Raw genomic sequence first — 22,221 nt, 5'->3', positions numbered from 1 at the left:
TTCTGCCGAAGTTCACTTTACATATACATATAGATGATTAGCGGTAGATGAATGCATCTGCACGTTACTTTAAACTTGCAGAGCGTATACAATAGATCTAATGTAGGTTTTCACTGCATATGGCGTAAAAATGGCGTCGGGTTTATTCTGGCGTCCTCTGTAGTATACGGAGACAGGGTCAACGGTTTCTCGGCTCAGTAGTAGTTTAAACGTGTAGCTACGCTCGTCACGGTTTGAGGATATTAGTGTCGCGCTTTTTGCAGCTCACTCAAATAAACACACACGAGGACATAGGTGTACTCATGGTTCTTAATTAGGGGGCGGGGGGGGGGGGTGGCAAGTTTCACCCTAGACACTCCTCTTCTCGGTGGTATCCGAAAGCAAACAAGCTCCGCAGCATGTACAAACGTGAAAATGAGACGATGACACGCTTCTGATGACGGCCTACCTTTTGTATTCGGCATGACGCAACTAGTGTGAAAAAAGCATGCGTAACCATAACCCTGTGCTCTAAACGTGAAATATCTGGCTGTGTAAGTGTATAGGACAAAACTTGTGCCCATTCACTCAATGACTACGACAAAAGCCCTCTCCCCCTTCTCCAACGCACGCCTATTCATTCAGAATTGGGATTGTAAGACGGCGAGATGCTAATTCCAAAGGGTGCAATGTCACAGGTCGCGACCCTCGCTCGCAAGCTTCTCCGCATAGCCTCGACGTTAGAAGAGGAAGGGCCACCGGCAATGCAACGAATGGTCGCGTAGCTCGGCTGTATACGTCCCAACGGGGCTTGTTGATGTTTCCAATGTTTACAGTGGGCCGCTCTCGCAGCTGTGCAGCCCAAAAAGCGCACCCAGGAAGAGGCGCGTGTGCGTGAACGACCATGTGGTGCCAAGGAAAGCCAACGACCTCCCGGCGGGAGCAACTCTCGGTGCCCTTCGCGCGAATTCGGGCCAGTCGAGCATTCGCCGACTGCCGGAATCGCTCTTCCTAGACTGAATTCTGTGCTGACCCTAGTGGTGCCCCCTAGCGGCCATATACCAGATGACAATGCGGCGTTTAAGCTTTTCCAGCCACCGAGGCGACGTGACACAATGGAGCAGTATTTGAAAAAGACGAGCCGACACTGAACGGTTCTTAAAAAGGATAAAAGATTTTCTGGTTCGCAAATATAAGAAATAGAGGCACATCCAGAATTCTTTTTCGGTTGAGGTGGGAGGGAGATGTTTTATGCATGCGTTTGCGTGTGTGCGTACAGGGTGCCCCAAATATTAGGCATCGCGATTTGAAGGAACGGGGAGCGTCGTTGCGCCAAGCACACCTATAGTTCACATGGTTCCCAGCATACTATGGCAGCCACTACTTGCCTTTTTAATAAATTATCTTAAGGTAGCTTGTATTGATTATGTTTCTAACTCGGCAAATACTCCACTAATTATATAAAACATCAATCAGTCATATGTAGGCATGTTCAAATGACATGTAACTGCGCTATTACCCCACCCTATTATTCTGCGCTCACTTTTTTTTAAATGCGAAGCATTTCTTAGCGAACTTCGGTGACTTCGAGCGTATCTATCTATCTATCTATCTATCTATCTATCTATCTATCTATCTATCTATCTATCTATCTATCTATCTATCTATCTATCTATCTATCTATCTATCTATCTATCTATCTATCTATCTATCTATCTATCTATCTATCTATCTATCTATCTATCATCATCATCATCATCATCAGCCTGATTACGTCCACTGCAGGACAAAAGCCTCTCCCATGTTCCACCAGTTGACTCGGTCCTGCGCTTGCTGCTGCCAATTTATACCCGCAAAGTTCTTAATCTCATCTTCCTACCTAACCTTCTGTGTCCCCCTAACCCGCTTGCCTTCTCTGGGAATCCAGTTAGTTACCCTTGATGACCAGCGGTTGCCCTGTCTACGTGCTACATGCCCGGCCCATGTCCACTTCCTCTTCTTGATTTCAACTATGATATCCTTAACCCCGGTTCGTTCCCTAATCCACTCTGCTCTCTTCTTGTCTCTCAAGGTTACACCTACCATTTTCCTTTCCATAACTCACTGCGTCTTCCTCAATTTAAGCTTAACCCTCTTTGTAAGCCTCTAGGTTTCTGCTCCATATAGCTAAGTACCGGCAAGATGCAGCTGTCATATGCCTTCTTCTTGAGGGATAGTGGCAATCTACCAGTCATTATTTCAGAATGATTGCCGAATGTGATCCACCCATTCTTATTCTTCTAGTTACTTCAGTATCGTGGTTCGGCTCCGTGGTTATTGCCTCTCCTAAGTAGACGTATTCTTTTAATTCTTTTACAACTTCAAGTGCACTCTCACTTATCTCCAAGCGTTGTTTTCTTCCGAGGTTGTTGTACATTACTTTTATTATCTGCAGATTAATTTTAAGACCTACCTTTCTGCATGCATAATGCCGCAACTGACTGGTACATTTGCTGAAGTAAAATGTTTTCTACCACCACCACCTACGTATGCCTCATTGACACTTTAATGGTGAGGTGAGTACTTATAGAGGTAAAGATAATAAGTACTAATTATTGATACTCATTAGCGAAAAAAATTGTTGTGGTCATTAATGTATACTGGGAACAATATGTATAGGACTCTCCCGTTTCAAAATCGTGCTGCGTGATATTTGAAAAACCGTCTATGTATCATGCACATGCAAAACGAAAAAAAAATCCTTCACTTCTAGTGGGATTTTTCAGTGAGAGGCCAGTCCAGCAATTTGCTGGAAATTAATAAAGTTTACCTCTTTCTCTCTCTTCACTTCTAGCGGCTATGTAAGCACATTTCCAGCAGCTGCGGTCACATGACGCGCTTTGAAATCGCCAGCTTCTCAGACCCGAAAATTTCGCCATCTGTGTAACCACTTGGTGAACTCCCGTTTCACAACCACCACAACACAACGGTGACGATGTTGAACAAACACTCGTTCAGACGAGAGTGCCAGTCTCTTGCAGGATAGGAGAAGTCTCTTTAGTCTGCTACGGCCCGAGCTCGAAACTGGCTGTGAGCCAGTAATGAAAATCGAACCTACCAGTCGTGAGGGTGGTGGGCAGAAGGCGTGTCGATCGGAGATATGAAGAAGGCTCTCTCGCTTTCGTCAGATATTCGGCAAACAAAGCTGTGTGATTCGCTCTTAGCCTCGAAGATTAATGTTGACGCTTGAAAGTACCACTACCGTATAGCCACAGGCATGCAAAAAATGGAGGGGAAAGAGGGGGGAGTGTGGCCACCCACCTACGCATTTAAAGAAGCGCCAGTTTTTGCCCATAGATTTCGAAACAAACCAAATTGTGTTTTATTAAAACGTAATTACAAGAATTCGTAGGAATACTTATACTTAATTCGTAGGAATACAGCCTACGTTCAACAGAGAAAGTATCTAAAAGTTAGCAACGCACATGATTGGTCATGAAACGTTTGATTTTATACATATGCAACTTTTAACGATGTAGTAGGTGTCTGAGAACTTTGGAAAGGGTGTTACAATTCACTAGGCAAGAAAAAGTGTTTACAAGCAAGGTTAAGGCTTCGCGTAGCTTTTGATTCCAGAGGCAGACTACTCCAGATTACAGCTCCGTAAAATTGTAGCCATGTTCCGGGCAGGAAGATGACTCATTCGGACCTATCACGTCGTTTTCAATGCACAGGTTTAGGTATATGCGTGTTATTTTATAAAAGAGACTCAGCTATAGGGCCGTGAGTAACCATAATAGCGATCACCCTGCGAATTAAAGCATTGTGTGAAAGGTACCATGGTACGACTGAGTAAACGTACGCGGCAGCATTGGCGCCCCTTTTAAATGATGGGAGGGGGATGCGCCTCGTGTACAACGTTACTAAAACAGTTATTTCTAGTAACGTTGCCTCGCGTACACGCCTGTACTGGTGCGTTTCGTACGTCTAAAAGGAAACCATCGCATTTGGGCGCATTCATGTCTGCCCTCGTTGCAGCTCAGTCGACGACCACTGTTACACTGTAATAATCGCCGTAAGCGCTTGCGATCGCCCCCGCAGCAGCCGACTCGCTGGTTCACGTGGCGCGCCTGGGTGGCGGCCAGAGCTGGTCGGGAGGGCCGTTGCGTCAACCGCTCCCTGACATGACATCCCGACGATCTCCCACGCGCGCTGTCTTCGGATCACATCAACGTGGCCCGTGGCACGTAAGCCGGCCAGCAATTGGGGGGCCCGTTCCGAGGTGACCTTGGGGAAAGCCGGCAGTGACGCAGAAATCTGCGCAAGGAATGGCCTTGATTTGATTGACGGCTTACGTCTTGGTTGCGCTGCGCTGTCAGACGCAGGACCACATGGCGCGTCTGGCGTGAAGTTTCGGCGAATGGCACCGACACGTGTGTGCATGGTATGCCATGGAGTTTTCTGTATATATATATACACGAGAGGGAACTCTGGAGCTAGTCTCTATGGGATCTGCAACGTATGGCGCTTCAGCGAGCATGGGAATTATTGTATAGTACTCGGATTTTTCTACTCTTCGTACTTTAAGTTCATTTCGGCATCGTGTGGCTTGAAGATGCTTCGTCACGAAACAACAATTGGCAAGTGTTCAGGAGTTGCGCTTCACGGCCTTAATCTTTCAGAATTACCGTTTCAAATCGAGTCACGAAGTTCAAAAGGGTTCATTCTTTCCTTCGAAACAGAACCAAAACACACCAATACTAAGAAGCCACAAGTGCGATTCGGCGCCCGCAAGTATATACGAAGACTATACAGGCAAATCCGTGTACGAGCCATCATCACCATGGTGGCTGAACGATCGCAGCGCCAGAATTCCCTCTAGTTAATTTTAGGAAACTGCTAATGGTATGCAGCTGAGTCACTCCCCGAGTCTCACCTTTGGCTAAAAGCTCGACGAATTCTGTTGTTGGGATTATAGCACTGAAGGGACGGGTTCAAGACGCTTCAAACGGGCGCTAACCTTTGTAGTGTTAGTATTAGCGCTCCTCGTTGTCGTCATACTGGTCCACGTTACTTCCATTCTGTGAGTGCTATAATTGTTACAAACTAGCCTAAGAAATACGTATATCAGTGGGTTTCATTTAGGTGGGATTGTATGGCTGAAACTGAAATGCTATCACCATGCAGGCACAGTTGATGTATTATCAGGTCAAAGCGCATTGTGTGCGCGGGAAGCTGCTTGGGGGCCTCTTGTGGACGCTGCCGTGTCGATTTCGAACGACGTGCTGCAGTGTCCCGGAGCACTTACTCTTCGTCGTCGTGCTGTACGGGCTCACTGCGTGGTTGTAGGACGCTCAAGGATATATCTCATGTTAGGAGAGTCAGTATTCTGATAAGTTGTGTTCCTCGTCGTCGCCCCGCCGCGGTGGTCTAGTGGCTAAGGTACTCGGCTGCTGACCCGCAGGGTGCGGGTTCGAATCCCGGCTGCGGCGGCTGCATTTCCGATGGAGGCGGAAATGTTGTAGGCCCATGTGCTCAGATTTGGGTGCACGTTAAAGAACCCCAGGTGGTCGAAATTTCCAGAGTCCTCCACTACGGCGTCTCCCATAATCATATGGTAGTTTTGGGACGTTAAACACCACAAATCAATCAATCAATCCTCGTCATCATCTTTGTCTGGCCGTCAACTCTGTCCTCCTTAACTCTGTCAACTCTTTCACCCGTAAGGACGTTCTCTTAGACATAAAAAATTTATATATGTGGCATTCTCTGTAGGTTTCTTTCACTGTCATATGTGGTTTGTATAAGTCATTGCACCATTTATGCAACTGCGTGGTTCTGTAGCAATGAATGCCACGGACATCATTCTCAGTGCGCACTCTGTACGGAGTTTCATGTTACTCCTATTTTAAGCAAGTTGCTCTAACCTTAGGTTTTCTGCCACAGCCATAAACTTCCTAGTTCAAGGCAACACATCGGTTTTCTGAGTGAAATGCGGCTAAAGTTTAAGCGGACAATCAAGCGCGCGCCGTTCGTAATTGTTTAAATTTCCTGAAACTACAGTTTGCGCCGGTACGACATAATGCTTAATCACTTAAGATCAAAGGCAATAACGACATTTTTATGCACCGCTAAAATTTGTGTTAGCGGTCAGTTTCGCAAAAAAACAAACAAACAAACAAAACAAAACAAACAAACAAACAAACAAGAGGTCACCGTGCTCAAGAATATTTATTACTGGCGTATGGTGGGCTGCACCTTCAGGCGTGGGTTGACTCCAGGAACGAAGGCCAGTGGGTCAGCCTGGCGGGATACATTGCGAAGTTTATTCAAAGAAGCTATGCGCACGCTGGTTCATTCTTTCAAAAATAGGAATTCATCTTTTTATACCGGTTGTGAAAGTGCGTTGCACACTTTCAACGCGCTCTTTCAAAACTTTTGTTGAGGATGTAGGCCCAACGAGTCTCTGGTCGCAACTGACGGAGATCGCGAATTGCCTCACGTGCTGCAGTACCGCCATAGAATAAAGGTACCGCTGCGTGAATTTTTAAAGAAATATATTTACTGTTTCCCTTCCCGAAAGACCACTTCGAATGTCACTGTACCAGCCCTCGGAAAGTGTCAAGTTCCACCCACCGCCGAACGGGGGCTCAAAAAATCGACAGTTTGAAGAACCACAGTAGCTTCATTCAAATCTGCCCTCGGGGACGCCAAAAAATTCGCTTTAGGCACCATAGAGAGCTTAAAATTTAAAGCAGAGAGAGCCACCATATAGGCAAAAAAGTGCTCTTTTCTGCGTAATTGAAGGGTATAACATCTCAGGGCGCGGGTTTGAATCCCGGCTGCGGCGGCTGCATTTCCGATGGAGGCGGAAATGTTGTAGGCTCAGATTTGGGTGCACGTTAAAGAACCCCAGGTGGTCAAAATTTCCGGAGCCCTCCACTACGGCGTCTCTCATAATCATATCGTGGTTTTGGGACGTTAAACCCCACAAATCAATCAGGGTATAACATCTGAATTTCGTGTTGTGCGTAGTACTTCTGAGCACTAAATTTGTTTAGCGATCGGGTCGCCATCTGAGTTCTACTATGGATTCTCTTATCTGTGACGAAGCGGGAAACATGCGCTGCCACTGTTCGACGGCGGCAGTTGACGCTCATATGCGCAGTTAGCTTTTATTCGACTGTTGGCCTGGTCCTCAGCGTAGCATTTTTTTTTCTAGCGTTTTTTTATTCGCTTCTGTAAGTCACTGCAGTTGCTTTATATAGGAATGAATGAATGAAACCACGTTTATTCCACTTTGTTCACACCGTGGGCGCTGTGGTGGAAAGGAACAGGGTGCTATAGCAGAGGGAGGGAACGAATCTGCCTCCATTTTAATAACGGACGTCATGGAGGCAGTTAAGTGGGGGTCGCTTGAATGTGGTGTCTTTCACTGAGCCGGTCGCCGACCGGTTGCGGCAGGTATAGTCGCTGTACTGCCGTATGGTGCCACAGGAACTGTCATACCGTCCTACTGGGGAAGGAATTAATTTCTGAAAGTTCCACGGCGATGACAGGTATAGAATCTGTTTGCCAATGCCTGCATATTTGTAATTTTGTTTCATTTATTTCACTGTCATTGATTTCACGTGTTCTAATGCTTGCGCTTCTCTCGACTTTTGCTCCACCGTGATTTCCTTGCGAAACCCACCTTCTTGTGCCCTCAGCTTGACCGCATGATGTCGTAATACAATAAAAAGTGGGGGTGTTAAACCGCGCTTGGCGAAAGCAGGAGCTGTAATTCGAAGCTGTCACTCAAGCACCCCTTGCTGATTTTTACGACTGTTTTGTTATAATAGTAGTACTTACAAGTGGGACACGCTTTTCTGTTCGTTTTGCCTCTGAAAACGAAAGCGTGCCGTTTGCGAACTCTCGATAGTGTTTCTAACACTATGTTTTTTTTTCTTTTAGCATTGAAACATGATTGCTGGTTCGCTGTCAAAAGTCACAGCTTTGCCGCAAAGGCAAGGCGATTACCGGCTCTTGTGTAATCGCCTTGAAGGGGGAGGGGATTGCAATCTTGTCGCTTCATGGTTCCATATCAGCAACGAATGGTTGTTTTGCTCGCCGCAAGATAACGCGAGAAGAGAGTGTGGTTGCTCTCGTTTAAGGCGCTGCCAGCAGCCACCGGAGTGCGCAGGTCACGCGCTCCCATGTTCCCTTTCATAAAAATTGACACTGTCTACGTACTCAAGCGCATCGTTGTCTACGCGTCGAAATGCGCAAAATGGAAGGCTCTGTCGATTCGCGGAAGCTGTTTCTGTATGACCCCATCGAGCTTCTTTCACCTATTTGAGTTCTTGCACCATGTAGCTCAGACCATTTGAAAATTGTGTCAAACCTGTTTACATTCATATTTTTCAAACGCCCTCCATTCTTTGTTTATCTTGCTAGCACTCGTATTAGGAGTAAAATGATTAGCAAATCACGCGCCTATCGATGGGGATATGCGCATGGTCACATTGACATACTGTTCGCCAGTCTGGGAAACTTTGGCAGCTGTAAATAAACATTCCACGAGCAACGCGAGGTCCTGTTAAGATAAAAGAGGAACCTTCATAATTTTGCTCCCTTTCCATTTTATTTCTCTTTAGTTGAGCTAACTTTGATTGATATGTGAGGATTAACGTCCCAAAACCACCACATGGTTATGAGAGACGCCATAGTGAAAGGCTCCGGAAATTTCGACCACCTGGGGTTCTTCAACCTGCACCCAAATATGAGCACACGGGCCTACAACATTGCCGTCTTCATCGAAAATGCAGACGCCGCAGCCGGAATTCGATCCCGCGACCTGCGGGTCAGCAGCCGAGTACCTTAGCGACTAGACCACCATGGCGGGGCATTGGGCTAATTTTACTTCTTGAAATATGTCGTCATTACTTTTTTGTACTCCTACAAATAATAATAATAATAATAATAATAATAATAATAATAATAATAATAATAATAATAATAATAATAATAATAATAATAATAATAATAATAATAATAATAATAATAATAATATAATTATTATTCGCCCCGGCTCTTTGCATTTGAAGCCATATACTTTGCGCTATAAAGACGCGCACACACACGCACACACACACACACACGCACACACACACCACACAGACACCACATACACAGCACACACGCACACACCACACACACACACACCACACACACACGCGCACACACACACACACCACACGCACACCACACAGACACACAAACCGCACACACCACACAGGCACACAAACCACACACTAACACAGACACACAAACCACACACTTACACATACACACACACCACACACCCACACACGCTCACCACACACCCACCACACACACACGCACACCACACACACACGCACACCACACACACACACACCACACACATACCACACACACACACCACACACGCACCACACACACAAACATACACACGCACACCACATACACACGCACACCACATACACACACGCACGCACATCACACACACACACCACACTCACGCACACACTACACACACACGTACACCACACACACACCACACACATACCACACACTAACACACACGCACACACCACACACACTCGCGCACACAACACACATATACAACACACACGCCACACGCACGCACACACTACACACACACACCACACAGACACACAGGCACACCACACACACACGCACACCACACACACCACACACATACCACACACTAACACACGCACACACCACACACACACAAACCACACACGCACCCCACACACACACCACACCCACGCACGCCACACACACACACACCACACACACACAAGACGACTACGGCAGCACGTTCGCTAAGATTTACAGTTGCCAACTTTCTGTGTGTGCAATTGCATATCACTGCATGCATTTGTAGACAGAGGAATGCCGATCACGAGAGGCAAGTGAAAGCTCCTTGTGATTTGGGTACAAGACGTGACCTGTCGCGATAGCTTAATTGCGGCCAAGTCATCACGCATCTGCGCTCGAGCTTCTGAGTTTGATTCTGGCACTGGCGGCCGCAGGGGATTGAAATGCACATACGCTTGTGCGCTTGACTAAGGTGCATGTTATAGCAAGCCTGGGGTTTTCAAACTGTAGACCTTTTCTTCGGCGTGTCCCCCTATCGCATACACATGTATGGGGCAGAGAGTCCCTATGAAGATATTTTGAAGGTAATATTGTAGCATAACGGTGACCATGCCCGCCGCTGTGGCGTACAGCGCTTGCGGTGTCTGCGTGCTCATTCGAAGGTGGCAGGTTTGACTCCGGCTGTGCCAGTCGCATTTCGATAAAGGCGAAATGTTAGAAGCCCGTGCGCTGTGCGTTTAATGTCCACGTTGGAGAACACCTAATGGCCGAAATGTCCGTAGCCCTCCACTAAGGCCTGCTGGAGGATCATATCGTGCTTTCGGGGTGTGAAACTATATTAATTATTATCACAACGATTATTATTTATTACTACCGCCCACTGGAGTATGACGTGCCTATCGATGTAGGCATATATCTGATGGCGGCGGGACGACATTTCTGGTTTCACCAAAACATCGCAATCCGCACGAATCATCGTTAGCTCACCGTGTGCAGCGTCGATGATGGAAATTCTTCAGTGTTTGCTTTCTCGCTCGATCTGCTGGGACCTCAAACGCTTTTGCATGCACGCGCGCAGTGTGCTTCACCTTGTTTTTAACGGAACGGTACGGAATGCTAACATTACGTGCTCTGCTAAGCACATTCATACTTGTTTTAGTCTACTGATGCTTGCAATTCTGCTCATTAAAGTCTACGAAATTTACATGGGACATCTATTACCGCTACTTATTGGGCTGGGGGGAATGGCGGGACATTCAAGAGGAGGAATCTGAGCGTGCTGCTTCACTCCATGTCTAATTACGACGGGAGTTAAACAGCGTATCGTTGCGGCAACATTTGCGTGGTCGGAGCATCGTCAGCTTGATGACGACTGAATTAGGCGTTTCGGCTTCGATATAACTAAATACCTTCGTCAGGTGCGCCTTCTAGACGTGATGGACAGAGCATGTGACGAGCTGCATGGTGGAACGGCCAAGCTCAGAAAGCGGGTGCTGCCTTAATTAACTGACAAAAAAAGAAAGAGAATAGATTGCACAGATTGACAAGCACAATTATGTCATCACCCAAAAGTGAGCTGGTAGGCGGGAAGAACCTTTTATATCCACTTGGCCGCGCAAGATCCTAGTAGGAGACTTTATCGACTAATGCCAGGTCCCTTGGCAAATAACCTCTCAAAAGTCGAAAAGCCTGCGTGTTCTCCCTCGGCGTACGCCGTCCTTGCGGCGCATTAATGACGACACATGTTCACGTGACGTCAGGATGAAATAAGGTTTCGATTGGTCGATATAGATATCTGTTGTGAATAATCGCCTACTCTGCTTTGCCATGCAGTCACATGGTACGGCCTTGCCTCGCATGACTATCGTGTGCGACAAACTGAATTCGTTTGACTTTCTGTCTGAGTTTGCGACTGTGCAAGCAGCTATAGCAGCTTGTAATAAAAAAAAAATATCAGATTGATTGATATGTGGGGTGTAACGTCCCCAAATCACGATATAATTATGAGAGGCGACGTAGTGAAAAGCTCCCGAAATTTCGACCACCTGGGGTTCTTCAACGTGTGCCCAAATCTGAGCACACGGGCCCTACAGCATTTTCGCCTCCATTGGAAATGCAGCCGCCGCAGCCGGGATTCGATCCCGCGACCTGCGGGTCAGCAGCCGAGTACCTTAGCCACTAGACCACCGTGACTGGGCAGTGGAGGCGAGAAAGAATATACTGCCTCGCCTTTGAATTCTGTGTGCTTTTGGGCCTTTTAAGCGAGGCCGTTTTTTTTTAATCTTCATGTAAGCCGCTTCAAGCACGCTGGGTCGGATCGCCACCACTGATCGCGTTCTCACTGTGCAGCACTTCAAGCCTCGCGACAGGCAGCATTTTCTTCAGGTGTACGTTTCTATTTCTGACGATCAACGGCTACACACTACCGACTATGTTTATTTCTCTCCATGCTCAGCTGCGTTGCGTTCGGGTGTGGACACGCTGTGGACTGCGTTAGCCAAACGCCGCGGTTGGACCACTGTGCGACGTAGGCGGGCGTAAACTTGGTCCACCAACTCCAGGACCCACCTTTTCAGTTTTCCCGGGTCGCCTTCTAGCAATTACCACGGCTTCCGTAATTGCCACTTCGAAAGTGCAGCTTTCTTTCTGTTTCCTCTGCTTGTGAACTAAAGCAACAGTGTTGCTCACTCAACGCAAACTGTTGAAACGTCTTTGTAGCGAAAAAAAGACGGCGCGCATTGTGGTGAAAGGAACCAAGGCACCTGCACAACGTATGATCCTCGAATCGATGCAATCATTGCAATAGTGTATTGTTCAGAATGCGAGCCTTTGAGAAACATTTATTGTGTATAAAGTTGCGGGGTTGCGCGTGTCTGCAGTGGTGTATAGCGACAGTGGTCGTCCACGACACCGGCGTTTCCGCACGCACATCGGTGTCCTTCGCCTCACCCTTGCCTCCTGATCCGCTGTCCACTCTCGACAGGTTTCATAACCACGGCAGTTTGAAGGGGGCCCTAATAGATAACCATCCCAAACGCGGAGTATGTACGAGTATTGCTTGCTAGTTACACGACACATCCGTCGACCCCCTGCTGGGGTCCGTGACGCCTTCGGTGGGCACGATTATTAACTCGCATAAACGGCGTCTTCCCAATAAGAACCATCGGCGAGCGCGTGTCCAAAGTGCGAGTGAGAGTGCACGATTGTTGCGTAAGCGGGGAGGATGCGAGCTTGCGTATCGGGAGAGTGGCGCGAAAGTCTGCGGGGTTTTGAATGCGGCGCGTGCCGTATACACAGCCGAAGAAGACCCGTCGGACCAGCGAGAAGGAGAGACCTTTCCCCGTCCGTCTATTAAAGCCCCGGCGCGTGAGTGTGCGCCTACACTCGGCTCGCCATGAGTGCCACGAAAGGACAACTGGCCGTCATAGCCAACACGGCGGCAACAACCAACGGCAAGCGGAAAAAGGTGAGCGCACGTGACTCTCGTGATCAGCAAGACGACGTTGGCGCGCGCGTATTAGTGCGCGAAGACGTTAGAAACAGTTTACTCTCACCGCGACTCACGACTCTGTTTATGCCTCAGGACCGCCTGAAGCTGATTCACTAACGCGCAAGTGCATTCGTGCACACCTTAGTGACGTCAACTTTTGTTAGTTTCACTTTAGATTTAGAAGTGCAACGTGATTAGCAGGTTCTCTCGAGCAAGTCATTCATGATTGGCAAGTCTCGCCGAAGAGACGATAGCCATAACGTAGACCAGTAGCGTTGCGTATATAGGCTGAGGACTCCAGAAAGGTCATGATGACACACACAGGACACTATTTATAATCTGTTGATTGGTGATTAATAATTGGTGTCTAACATCTTATAACCACCGGCGCCGTAGTGAAGGGACTCGGAAACGTGATCACTTGGAGTTCTTTATCTTGCACCTAAACCTTACTACACGAGCCTTAAGCATTTTCGCCTTCACCAAAAATTCGGCTGCCGTGGCCGAGATTTGATCCTGCGACCGCTGGGTCAGTAGCCCAGTGCCTTAGCCACTAGACCACCGTCGCGGGTGGTCCATTGAGGAGAGTAAAGGGAACCTGTCACACCTTGCCTCGACAACAATGCGCATTACACAGTGAAATGTCTGTCATCGTTTTCTTTCTTTTGTATCGTCCTAAGCCCAACACTACTCGTCTGAAAGAACTGAAAAGTCCTTATGGAAACCCTTCAGAGGCCAATAACGGAGGTCTACAAAATGTACAGGTTACGCGAGATAGTACATTTAGCGCTCCGTGTTCGAAAAGATTCAAGGTATATCCAATATTTCACGGGCTGTTTTCTTTTCCTTTTTGTGCGTGCTTACCACTTCGCTTCAGCTCGCGGTTGTCATTCCCCGGATCTTTCGGTTTTTTCCCTGAGAAAGAAAGCGGGGTGAATGTAACCTTTCGAGATTTCATCTCTTTCGTGAGAAGATTACGCTGTACGTACGACAGCATTCCTGACGTTGCACTTGTTACGTAGTTTGCCGGTAACTCCGCAGAGGCTGCATACATAGGCTTGCCAAGGCAAATAACTCGGTTTGAGAGAGATAATCTTGCCGTATTTAACAAAAAAAAAAAAGATGTCGGGACGTAAGCCTCAACACACATTTTCAATGCCGGGTAAGACCAGCAGCTGTTTTCTATTTTAAATTTATTTTCGTTCAATTCAGAAGAGGCTTTCTCTAACAAGTACACAAGCTGCATGATATGAATGGCGATTAGGGATCAACTGAGCGCATGATTAATGCTTATGCAATGTTGCCCGACTTTGCGTGTAAACGACGTCAACCACGAGGAATAAAACAGTCAGCGCAGTGAAAACACGAGGAAGAGGCGACCACGTCGAATGAGAGTATCTTTCCTGTTCGGTTCAGCGTATACCGTGAGGAAAAGTAAAGCTTTCTGGGGGGAAACATATTCAAGGCAGTTGTGAAACCTGGACGATGTTATGACGACAATGCATTGCACGAGTGGACTTTGGAAAGAAATCTCGCTGCGTGGTTGTAGGGGCCTTCGTGCGACAGATCTTCGTGCTTGCTTAACGGGTAAAGTGTCGCGCTGCTAATCTCGTGGATGCGAGTTCGATTCCCAGTCACGGCGGCCGCATTTCAAGGGGGAGGATTGGCGGTGGAGGGATGCAAGAACGCCCGTCTACTTGGACATAAGCGCGTTAGAGAAGCCCGGGTGGTCGAAGTTTTCCGCGCTCTTCCACAAGAACGGTGAAACTGCATGGCGGAACCCTCCACTTGGCCGTTTTAATGATGTGGTCATCGGGAAAACATTGTTGTCTGACGCGCTTTGCTGACGCACGTGCCAAGCGAGTAACTTGCCGGCGAATAAAAAGCGTGGGCAAGGATGCTTTAAAATGGGCTTATGCATATATATGGTAGGAGCTCGCAAAAACTTCGTACGTATAGCTAAGCGAATCTCTGCCACTGACGAGTTTTCATTGTTTCGTATTTGACGTGTAAGTTAGGTGAGAGTGCTTTTTCTTTCTTTCCTTCTTTCTTTCTTTCATTCATTCTTTCTTTCTTTCTTTTTCCTTTCTTTCTTTCTTTCTTTCTTTCTTTTTTACAATCGTTCCCGACGTATAGTACATTGTTATCATGGCTTGCTGAGAGGTGGCACCGCAGTTACTTCAGGACCTAGGCCTATAGCTGACAGAAGCTCGACTTTGTGCGTAAAGTCTTGTGCGAATAGCCTGGCAAAAAAAAAAAAATAGGGGAATACGAACGAATGTTGTTGCAGTTCCGCTAATTTTAAAACTCCTGGTCTACAAGCAGTGATTCCCTTCCACACCTTTCCGTTTACTTTTTCGTTACGCTGGGTAATGGCATAGCATGGATGATGCGCCTATGTTGCTGACAGTTTCTGAGGGCGTAGCATAACTATGCTTTGTAATGTCTCTCTATCATGTTATCCCTTATTTCAAGAACGACTGACGCAACTTTGTCTCGTGCGGTGGATTAAAGCACGATACATATCTTCCGGCGGCAACGCATGCTGTGCTGCCACGTATGTTGTTTTATGCGGGTGCTCTGTCAAGACAATGGCCCAAACCGAATAGTTAATTCTGTTCTATCTGCGAGGCGTAACAGAAACATGGTTTGTAGCAGCCGTCGTAACGTCCACGTCACGGTTTGTAATTGGCTCAAATGCTTGGTGTCGTTAGTTGATACGCCAGCTGAGGCAGTCAAACCAGTAGTGCGAATCCAGTCATACTACACGTTCATTTAAAACGAGTTGAAGCAGCGACAGTGTAGCACTACGTGCACGTCTCGTCTCCGCTGAATTAAGCACAAGGTGCTGCTTATTAAACCCTTATGTTATTCAATAAATAAAAGTGATGTTCGGTCACAATACGCACGGTATCGAAAATCGGATGACGCCATACGAAAATCTAAAATGAGTCGAGTGAGATGCGACGTCACTATGACGTCACAGAACGCAAAAACTAGTGACGTCATTGTGCAAAATGGTGAAGTAACTAGCTAAATAAAAATGTTGAGTGGTTCTGCGCGAAAACGAGGAGGAAAAAGACGAAGAAGAGACGCATATAGCAGAGGCCACTCAACATGATTAGCCACATCCAACTCGCGCAAATGTCGGTTCTTCTGCAGTTACCAAATTAAATCGCTGATTGGTGAAACGTGGACCGATTCATCAGGCTGTGCAACATTACATGAAGTGCACAGAGCTTCTTATTGTGTGTGTGTGTGTGTGGGGGGGGGGGGTAATACAATTAACTAAAGAAAAAGAAGACCAAGAATAAAAAGGCGAGAAAAAGCCCGATTTTCTCCAATTCCAGTCATCCAGTCCAATCCATAATGTACCCCGGCGACTTTTATTTTTTATTCTGGAAGCTCCGTGATGGCATAGGTGCGTGCTGAAAAGTGGCGAGTCTTATGTTGAAATCCATCCCTGCAAACTTAAACGAAACTTAGGACATAAAAAAAGTTTTTCATCATCATCGCGTCGTACAGGCGCAATCGGAGCCACAATCGAATGAAATGACGTCAGCGACTGCGACACCACTTTGTGAGCCCGAGTAACCATGAGGACAAAACGGTTGAAGAAATAAACGGTCCTTTGAAGCCGAGGTCATTCCATTTGCGTTGATGTGCCCTTGGTCACGTTGGCCCCTACTGAAGCTCGTGGGTGCGTCTGCTCGAAGTTGGGGGAGCAATGCTCGCCCGTGGCACGCGTGTGATTGAAAGGGTTGCACATGGCGGCTGGCTAAGCCGCTGGTACAAAGTATCACGCAGCACACAGCTCCACGCACCTCGAAGCCAAGAAGCACTAACAGTGGCACCGACGTGGAAAGCGAGGGATGGAACGCCTGTCTCAGCAGCCGCGTGAATGCAGTGAGCCGATTGTGCTGCACCGAACCATCACCTCCGATTGCGCACTTGTGTGGTGTAGCTGTGGAGTACGGTGTCGTCAGAAATTTATTTTTCTCTTCGCCGTTTAGCTTAGAGCTATACATGGTGCCACCCTATCGGCGCAAGTGACTGTCCTTTATAAGGGCGCCGAGTTCAACCGATACCTATATGAAGAAAGGTCTGTCTGACTTGAAGTACAGACCAGTAGGAGTTTAGACCGGAAGCCTTCAGATTGGCTAGTGGTGTGAGTTTCGTATGGGTCTGCTTCCTGAGGTTCCGGTATCAGTGTGTATATGCTGTCGTGGGACTGCAGCAATCAGTATTAGCGTGGTATAACGAGTGCAGCTGTTTTTGCACTTTGCGGTGGCAGTGGTTATGGAGGAAAATTCGATGGGGACTGAATGCTAGAGGCCTGCGTGTACTTCGATTTAGGTGCAAGTTAAAGAACACCAGATGGTTAAAGTTTTCGAAGCCCCCCACTACGGTGCCTCTCATATTTAAATACTGTCTATGATACTGCCGTTGGTCCGGTCCTCTCGGTCCCGTCATGGGTGAGGACAACGGCTCACCCTAGGACCCCAAGGATGAGCTCTTCGGCACCTCAGTAATGTTCTCTTTGTGTCATGTCATGTGAGCATGTAAACCCCAACAGATTATACTCAAAGAGAGCGGTTGAACGTCGACGGCGACAGAAATAGAAACAGTATCATGTAGAATGGGAATGTCTAATGAGAAACATAGTCTTGTTAGCGTACGGGAACCGGTACACTCAGGTACCCAGAGCTCGTATAAAATTGATGGGATTTTCTTTTCTTCGCGGTTTATCTTAAACAGCTGCATGGCTTATTGAAAGGCGAGGTAGTACTCACTGTGGCGTGTCTTGCGGACGTTGCTGGTTCTTCGTTACAGTGTCTGCACACAGCCTAAAGGCTCTAGGACTTGCCGCAGGTCATTACACTCCGACGGCCTTACCGCCCTCGTGGTTAAAGTGCAATATCACGAAGTGGGAGGGAGCGGCTCGCGTTTAAACTTTGTCCTACCTTGTTAACGCCCCACAGTCCGTGCCTTAAACATTAGCAAAAGCTCACAAGTATAGTGTGCGCAAGGGTGTTTGGCTAAGCCATTAGGCCTGTTTGCGGAAGGCAATTTTCAAAGCGCTGATGAGGGAAGGTTTCTTCGCGCTGCAGACTGGGTGTAGATGCGCGCGCCCTCCGAAGCCTTGAAGGCGTCGGCTAAGCGTCCACCGGCAGAGTGTCTACAACCTTGTCGGAATTCATCAAGAAGTTGTTAGCCCTGGCTGACTCAAAAGATGCTTACTCTAAAGAAGCGACAGAGGGGAGAAAACAAAAAAAAACTACTTGTCAGGGAAACACGCAGTGTTCAGGGGCCGTAAAAAAAGACAGAAGCATTACCGTCTTATCCCAAAAACGACAAAGAGAAGCAATGCTTTTGAATGAAATTTACCGGGACTCCAAACATACGTTACTGCATACTTATCGTGAACGTGTCAATGAGGCTCCGAGGGGAGTATTTGAATGAAATTATTCTGGTTTGCAAACGCATAGAGGGCTCACGGTTGTTTATTTAGCGTAACGTGTGCACGCCCAAGATGTGACTAAGCAAGAATACGAAGTGGTTCAAATTTCTGGACGGTGTTAATTTGCTGTCATAACAAACTCACCCGTATGGGGGAAACGTAAAATTTTGAGACGTTGTAATAAATTGCGTGATGATCGGTGCACTAACACATTTGATGCTTGCGCACGCTTTGTAACTCATCAGTACACACGCATCTACCAAAGTCCTAAAAACTGAAATGATGTGTGACGAAATAATTTTAGTTGACAATATATTTCAATAGCCACAATAGCCAAGCCAGTATTGTGGCTTTTTTTTTTTTTTTGCGCCGGTGATTTGTGCGTATATGTCATGGATACGAAATGAGTTAACAGATCCATACTAGCTGGTTTACGACTGCATGGAAATATGAGCAGTGCATGTAGCACTGAGACCATGTATACAATTTGCCGGATGAGTTTAAAAAATTCGCGTTCAGCGAAATTCGTTCAGCAGATGGACGTGAAGCACATAACAGGCGAGCCTAAATATTTCGCATTGGGTCCACGCATGCATAAATGACGTATGCTTTGGCTTCCCTATCAGACAGATTTAGTTGGGCGCCCACAGCAGTTCTACGGACCATTTTATTTATTTATTTATTTATTTATTTATTTATTTATTTATTTATTTATTTATTTATTTATTTATTTATTTATTTATCTGTTTGTTTATTTATTTATTTATTTATCTATTTATTTATTTATTTATTTATTTATCTATTTATTTATTTATCTATTTATTTATTTATTTATTTATTTATTTATTTATTTATTTATTTATTTCAGTACCTGCCCCGCCGCGGTGGTCTGGTGCCTAAGGTACTCGGCTGCTGTCCCGCAGGTCGCGGAATCGAATCCCGGCTGCGGCGGCTGCATTTCCGATGGAGGCGGAAATGTTGTAGGGCTGTGAGCTCAGATTTGTGTGCACGTTAAAGAACCCCAGGTAGTCTAAATTCCCGGAGCCCTCCACTACGGCTCCTCTCATAGTCATATGGTGGTTTTGGGACGGTAAACCCCACATTTCAATCAATCAATCAATCAATCAATCAATCAATCAATCAGTCAGTCAATCAATTTATTTCAGTACCTTCAGGGCCCGAAGGCTACGCTGGCCGGTTTACGATCGCAGAGCTGTTGCGAACGTTCAACAATATCTGTCTACTCGGACATACTCAGACTGTTAAACGTATCCTGCGTCGTGACCGGTAGTCGTCTATATAACAGGGAAATTGCACATGTATATACCGGCAGGTTTACCTTACTACTTTTTCCACTACTAGCCGAATAAGGCTTCACCTGCCGTATTATGCCGGGTGATCCAGTAACATCGCGTTTGTTGTTTTTCTTCTTTATTTTTCTTTCTCTCGGCAGAGCCGAGGTCGTCGTGCCGTGGCTTTCGGAGGGTCTGGAGAGACGTGTTATCACGTGACATTACTGCGTCGACGCCAAACGTTTAGGGGAAATCTTAATGACGCTTGCGGAGCGGAGGAGGGTCTGGTTGGCGGAATGAGGAAGGGGGCGACGTGCATCACGGCTTGTAACCCGCCACTACACATGTATACAATGGCCTGTACTCTCCTGGGCCTTCGCTTTGTGTGTATACTATAGCGAAAGCTGTTATAAGATCACAACACGGGTCACGCGTGGCGCTGTGGTTGTCCGTAGCCGCCAGTGTTCGCAACCACTATATCGCACGAAATAAAGAAAAAGACTAAGGACATAGCGTGTTTCGAACCCGGGTTCACTACGTGCCAGCCCAGTATTCTACCGCTAAGCCAGGTCAGTTCTTTTTTGTTTATTAGCTCACCAACGCCGGTGCTCGGGACTCGTTTACAAACTTGCTTTAGGCAGGCTTGATGTCGCGAAAGGAATCGCGTTAATGTGACTAATAAAGCGTTTTATAATGGCAAAGGAACAACAGGCGTCACACGATGTGAATTGCGTAACGAGTGGGTCGTACAATGTTCCAACCCGTTACAAAAGCTTGTTCTTCATCACCTATTAACTGTGGCACGTGACCACTTCGGGCGTAATTCTTTGTCGTCGTCAGCCACTGCATGAAAAACAATTCGCACGAAATTTGTTGGAAATTCGTTCATAGCTACCCAAAGAATGTGAAAAAAAAAGGCTCTTAAAGGTTGCTCTTCTAGCTTTCGCTGCGACAGTGCATGTTCAGCGCAGGCCTGGCGGTTTTTTGAAATGATGCCGCGATCAGCTTTTGCGTAGCTGCAGTCAGCAGCGCCCACATGCGGGGCGAGCTGCTCCCATAAAACATTACGCTTTCGGCCTCGCGTGTCCAGATCAATTTTCTAAGCGAGGAAAGTTCCGTGCGATCTGCACCGTGTCAGATACAACGGTGCAGCGTTGTGAGAACGACTGCTGCATCTGTTAAGTTTGAATTCTCGACGCTGTTCGCGCTTGAAAACTTTCAGATATTTCGCGCGAAGCTTCAGCTTATGACCAGACTCCTCTGCACCGAATAATCGGAAACAATTACGTATATATAAGGCATCAATAACGCGGAATTCTCACTATAGTTGATACCAGCTCCTGTTTCCAGAACGCTGCACAGTGTGCACGCTCTGAACTGAGCGTTTGGCGAAGGAATCGCGGTGGCATGCGAATACATGTATCTTGCATCTTGGTAGGAAGCGCAGCCACTATTACACAAAACACACAACACAAGCGCTTAACTTGAACTAAACGTTTATTGCAAACGTCAGAGTTTATGAAGGGGGTGAAAAAGAGAAAAAAAAATAATAAAAGGCAGACCAAGAAAAAGCACAGGTGCCAGTCCCATACATTACTTATCCGTTATTATCAATCACCCCCATCCCAAAAACAAAGTTCTTTCCGCGTGAGCGAGATAGAGGGTGCACTAACACACTCGAAATCACCACGTGTCATTTCCGCAGCTTCTGCTATCAAACGGGTTAATAAATCTCTGTCCCGATATAACACGCAAGTGTTATCGAAATACGGCATACAATCACACTGCTTACAGTGGATCGCCAAGTGACCATCGGTACCCCTTTTGCACTTTATTGTGGTGCTCTTCTAAACTCTCATTTATGCATATTTCAGTTGTTCCCACATAAACAAGACCACATGACAAGGGCACTCTGTATACAACCGACAGTGCACACTCAACATGTTTATTATGATGCTTAATTTGGCATCCTTTCTTTTCTTTCGAAACAGGACAAGTTTTGTGACATATTTTCTCGCTCACGCGGAAAGAACTATGTTTTTTTGAAGGGGTGATTGATAGTAACGGATAAGTAATGTACGGGACTGGCAGGTGTGCTCTTTCTTGGTCTGCCTTTTATTATTTTTTTCTCTTTTTCACCCCCTTTATAAACTCTGACGTTTGCAATAAACGCTTAGTTGAAGTTAAGCGCTTGTGTTGTGCGTTCTGTGTAATAGTTGCTGCGCTTCCTACCAAGATGGATTCATACCAACTGGCCGATACAATCGTTTATCGAATACATGTAATCGTGACTTCTATAGGACCGCTGAACTAGAAAAGTGCCGTTTATTGTGGTCTTGCGATATACGATTAGGCCATATTGTTACGTCTGC

General features: G+C 46.6%; 1 protein-coding gene across 2 annotated transcripts in view; it reads left to right on the top strand.

Moving 5' to 3' along the window:
* Window positions 1-22,221, top strand: part of LOC119183081 (solute carrier family 2, facilitated glucose transporter member 1-like) — an 89,427-nt gene that overhangs the window by 30,316 nt on the left and 36,890 nt on the right. Inside the window, exon 1 of one of the 2 annotated variants that reach the window (XM_075888836.1) lies at window positions 12,980-13,072. The exons of the other annotated variant lie outside the window; for it this stretch is intronic. Coding sequence (XP_075744951.1) covers window positions 13,001-13,072 — 72 coding nt within the window. The 5' untranslated portion in view covers window positions 12,980-13,000. Of the gene's footprint in view, window positions 1-12,979; window positions 13,073-22,221 lie in introns of those variants that run through there. 2 annotated transcript variants of the gene reach the window in all.

This window comes from Rhipicephalus microplus, chromosome 3, assembly GCF_043290135.1.
Source record: "Rhipicephalus microplus isolate Deutch F79 chromosome 3, USDA_Rmic, whole genome shotgun sequence".
Lineage (NCBI taxonomy): Eukaryota > Metazoa > Arthropoda > Arachnida > Ixodida > Ixodidae > Rhipicephalus > Rhipicephalus microplus.
This window is presented reverse-complemented; position numbering and strand designations above follow the sequence as displayed.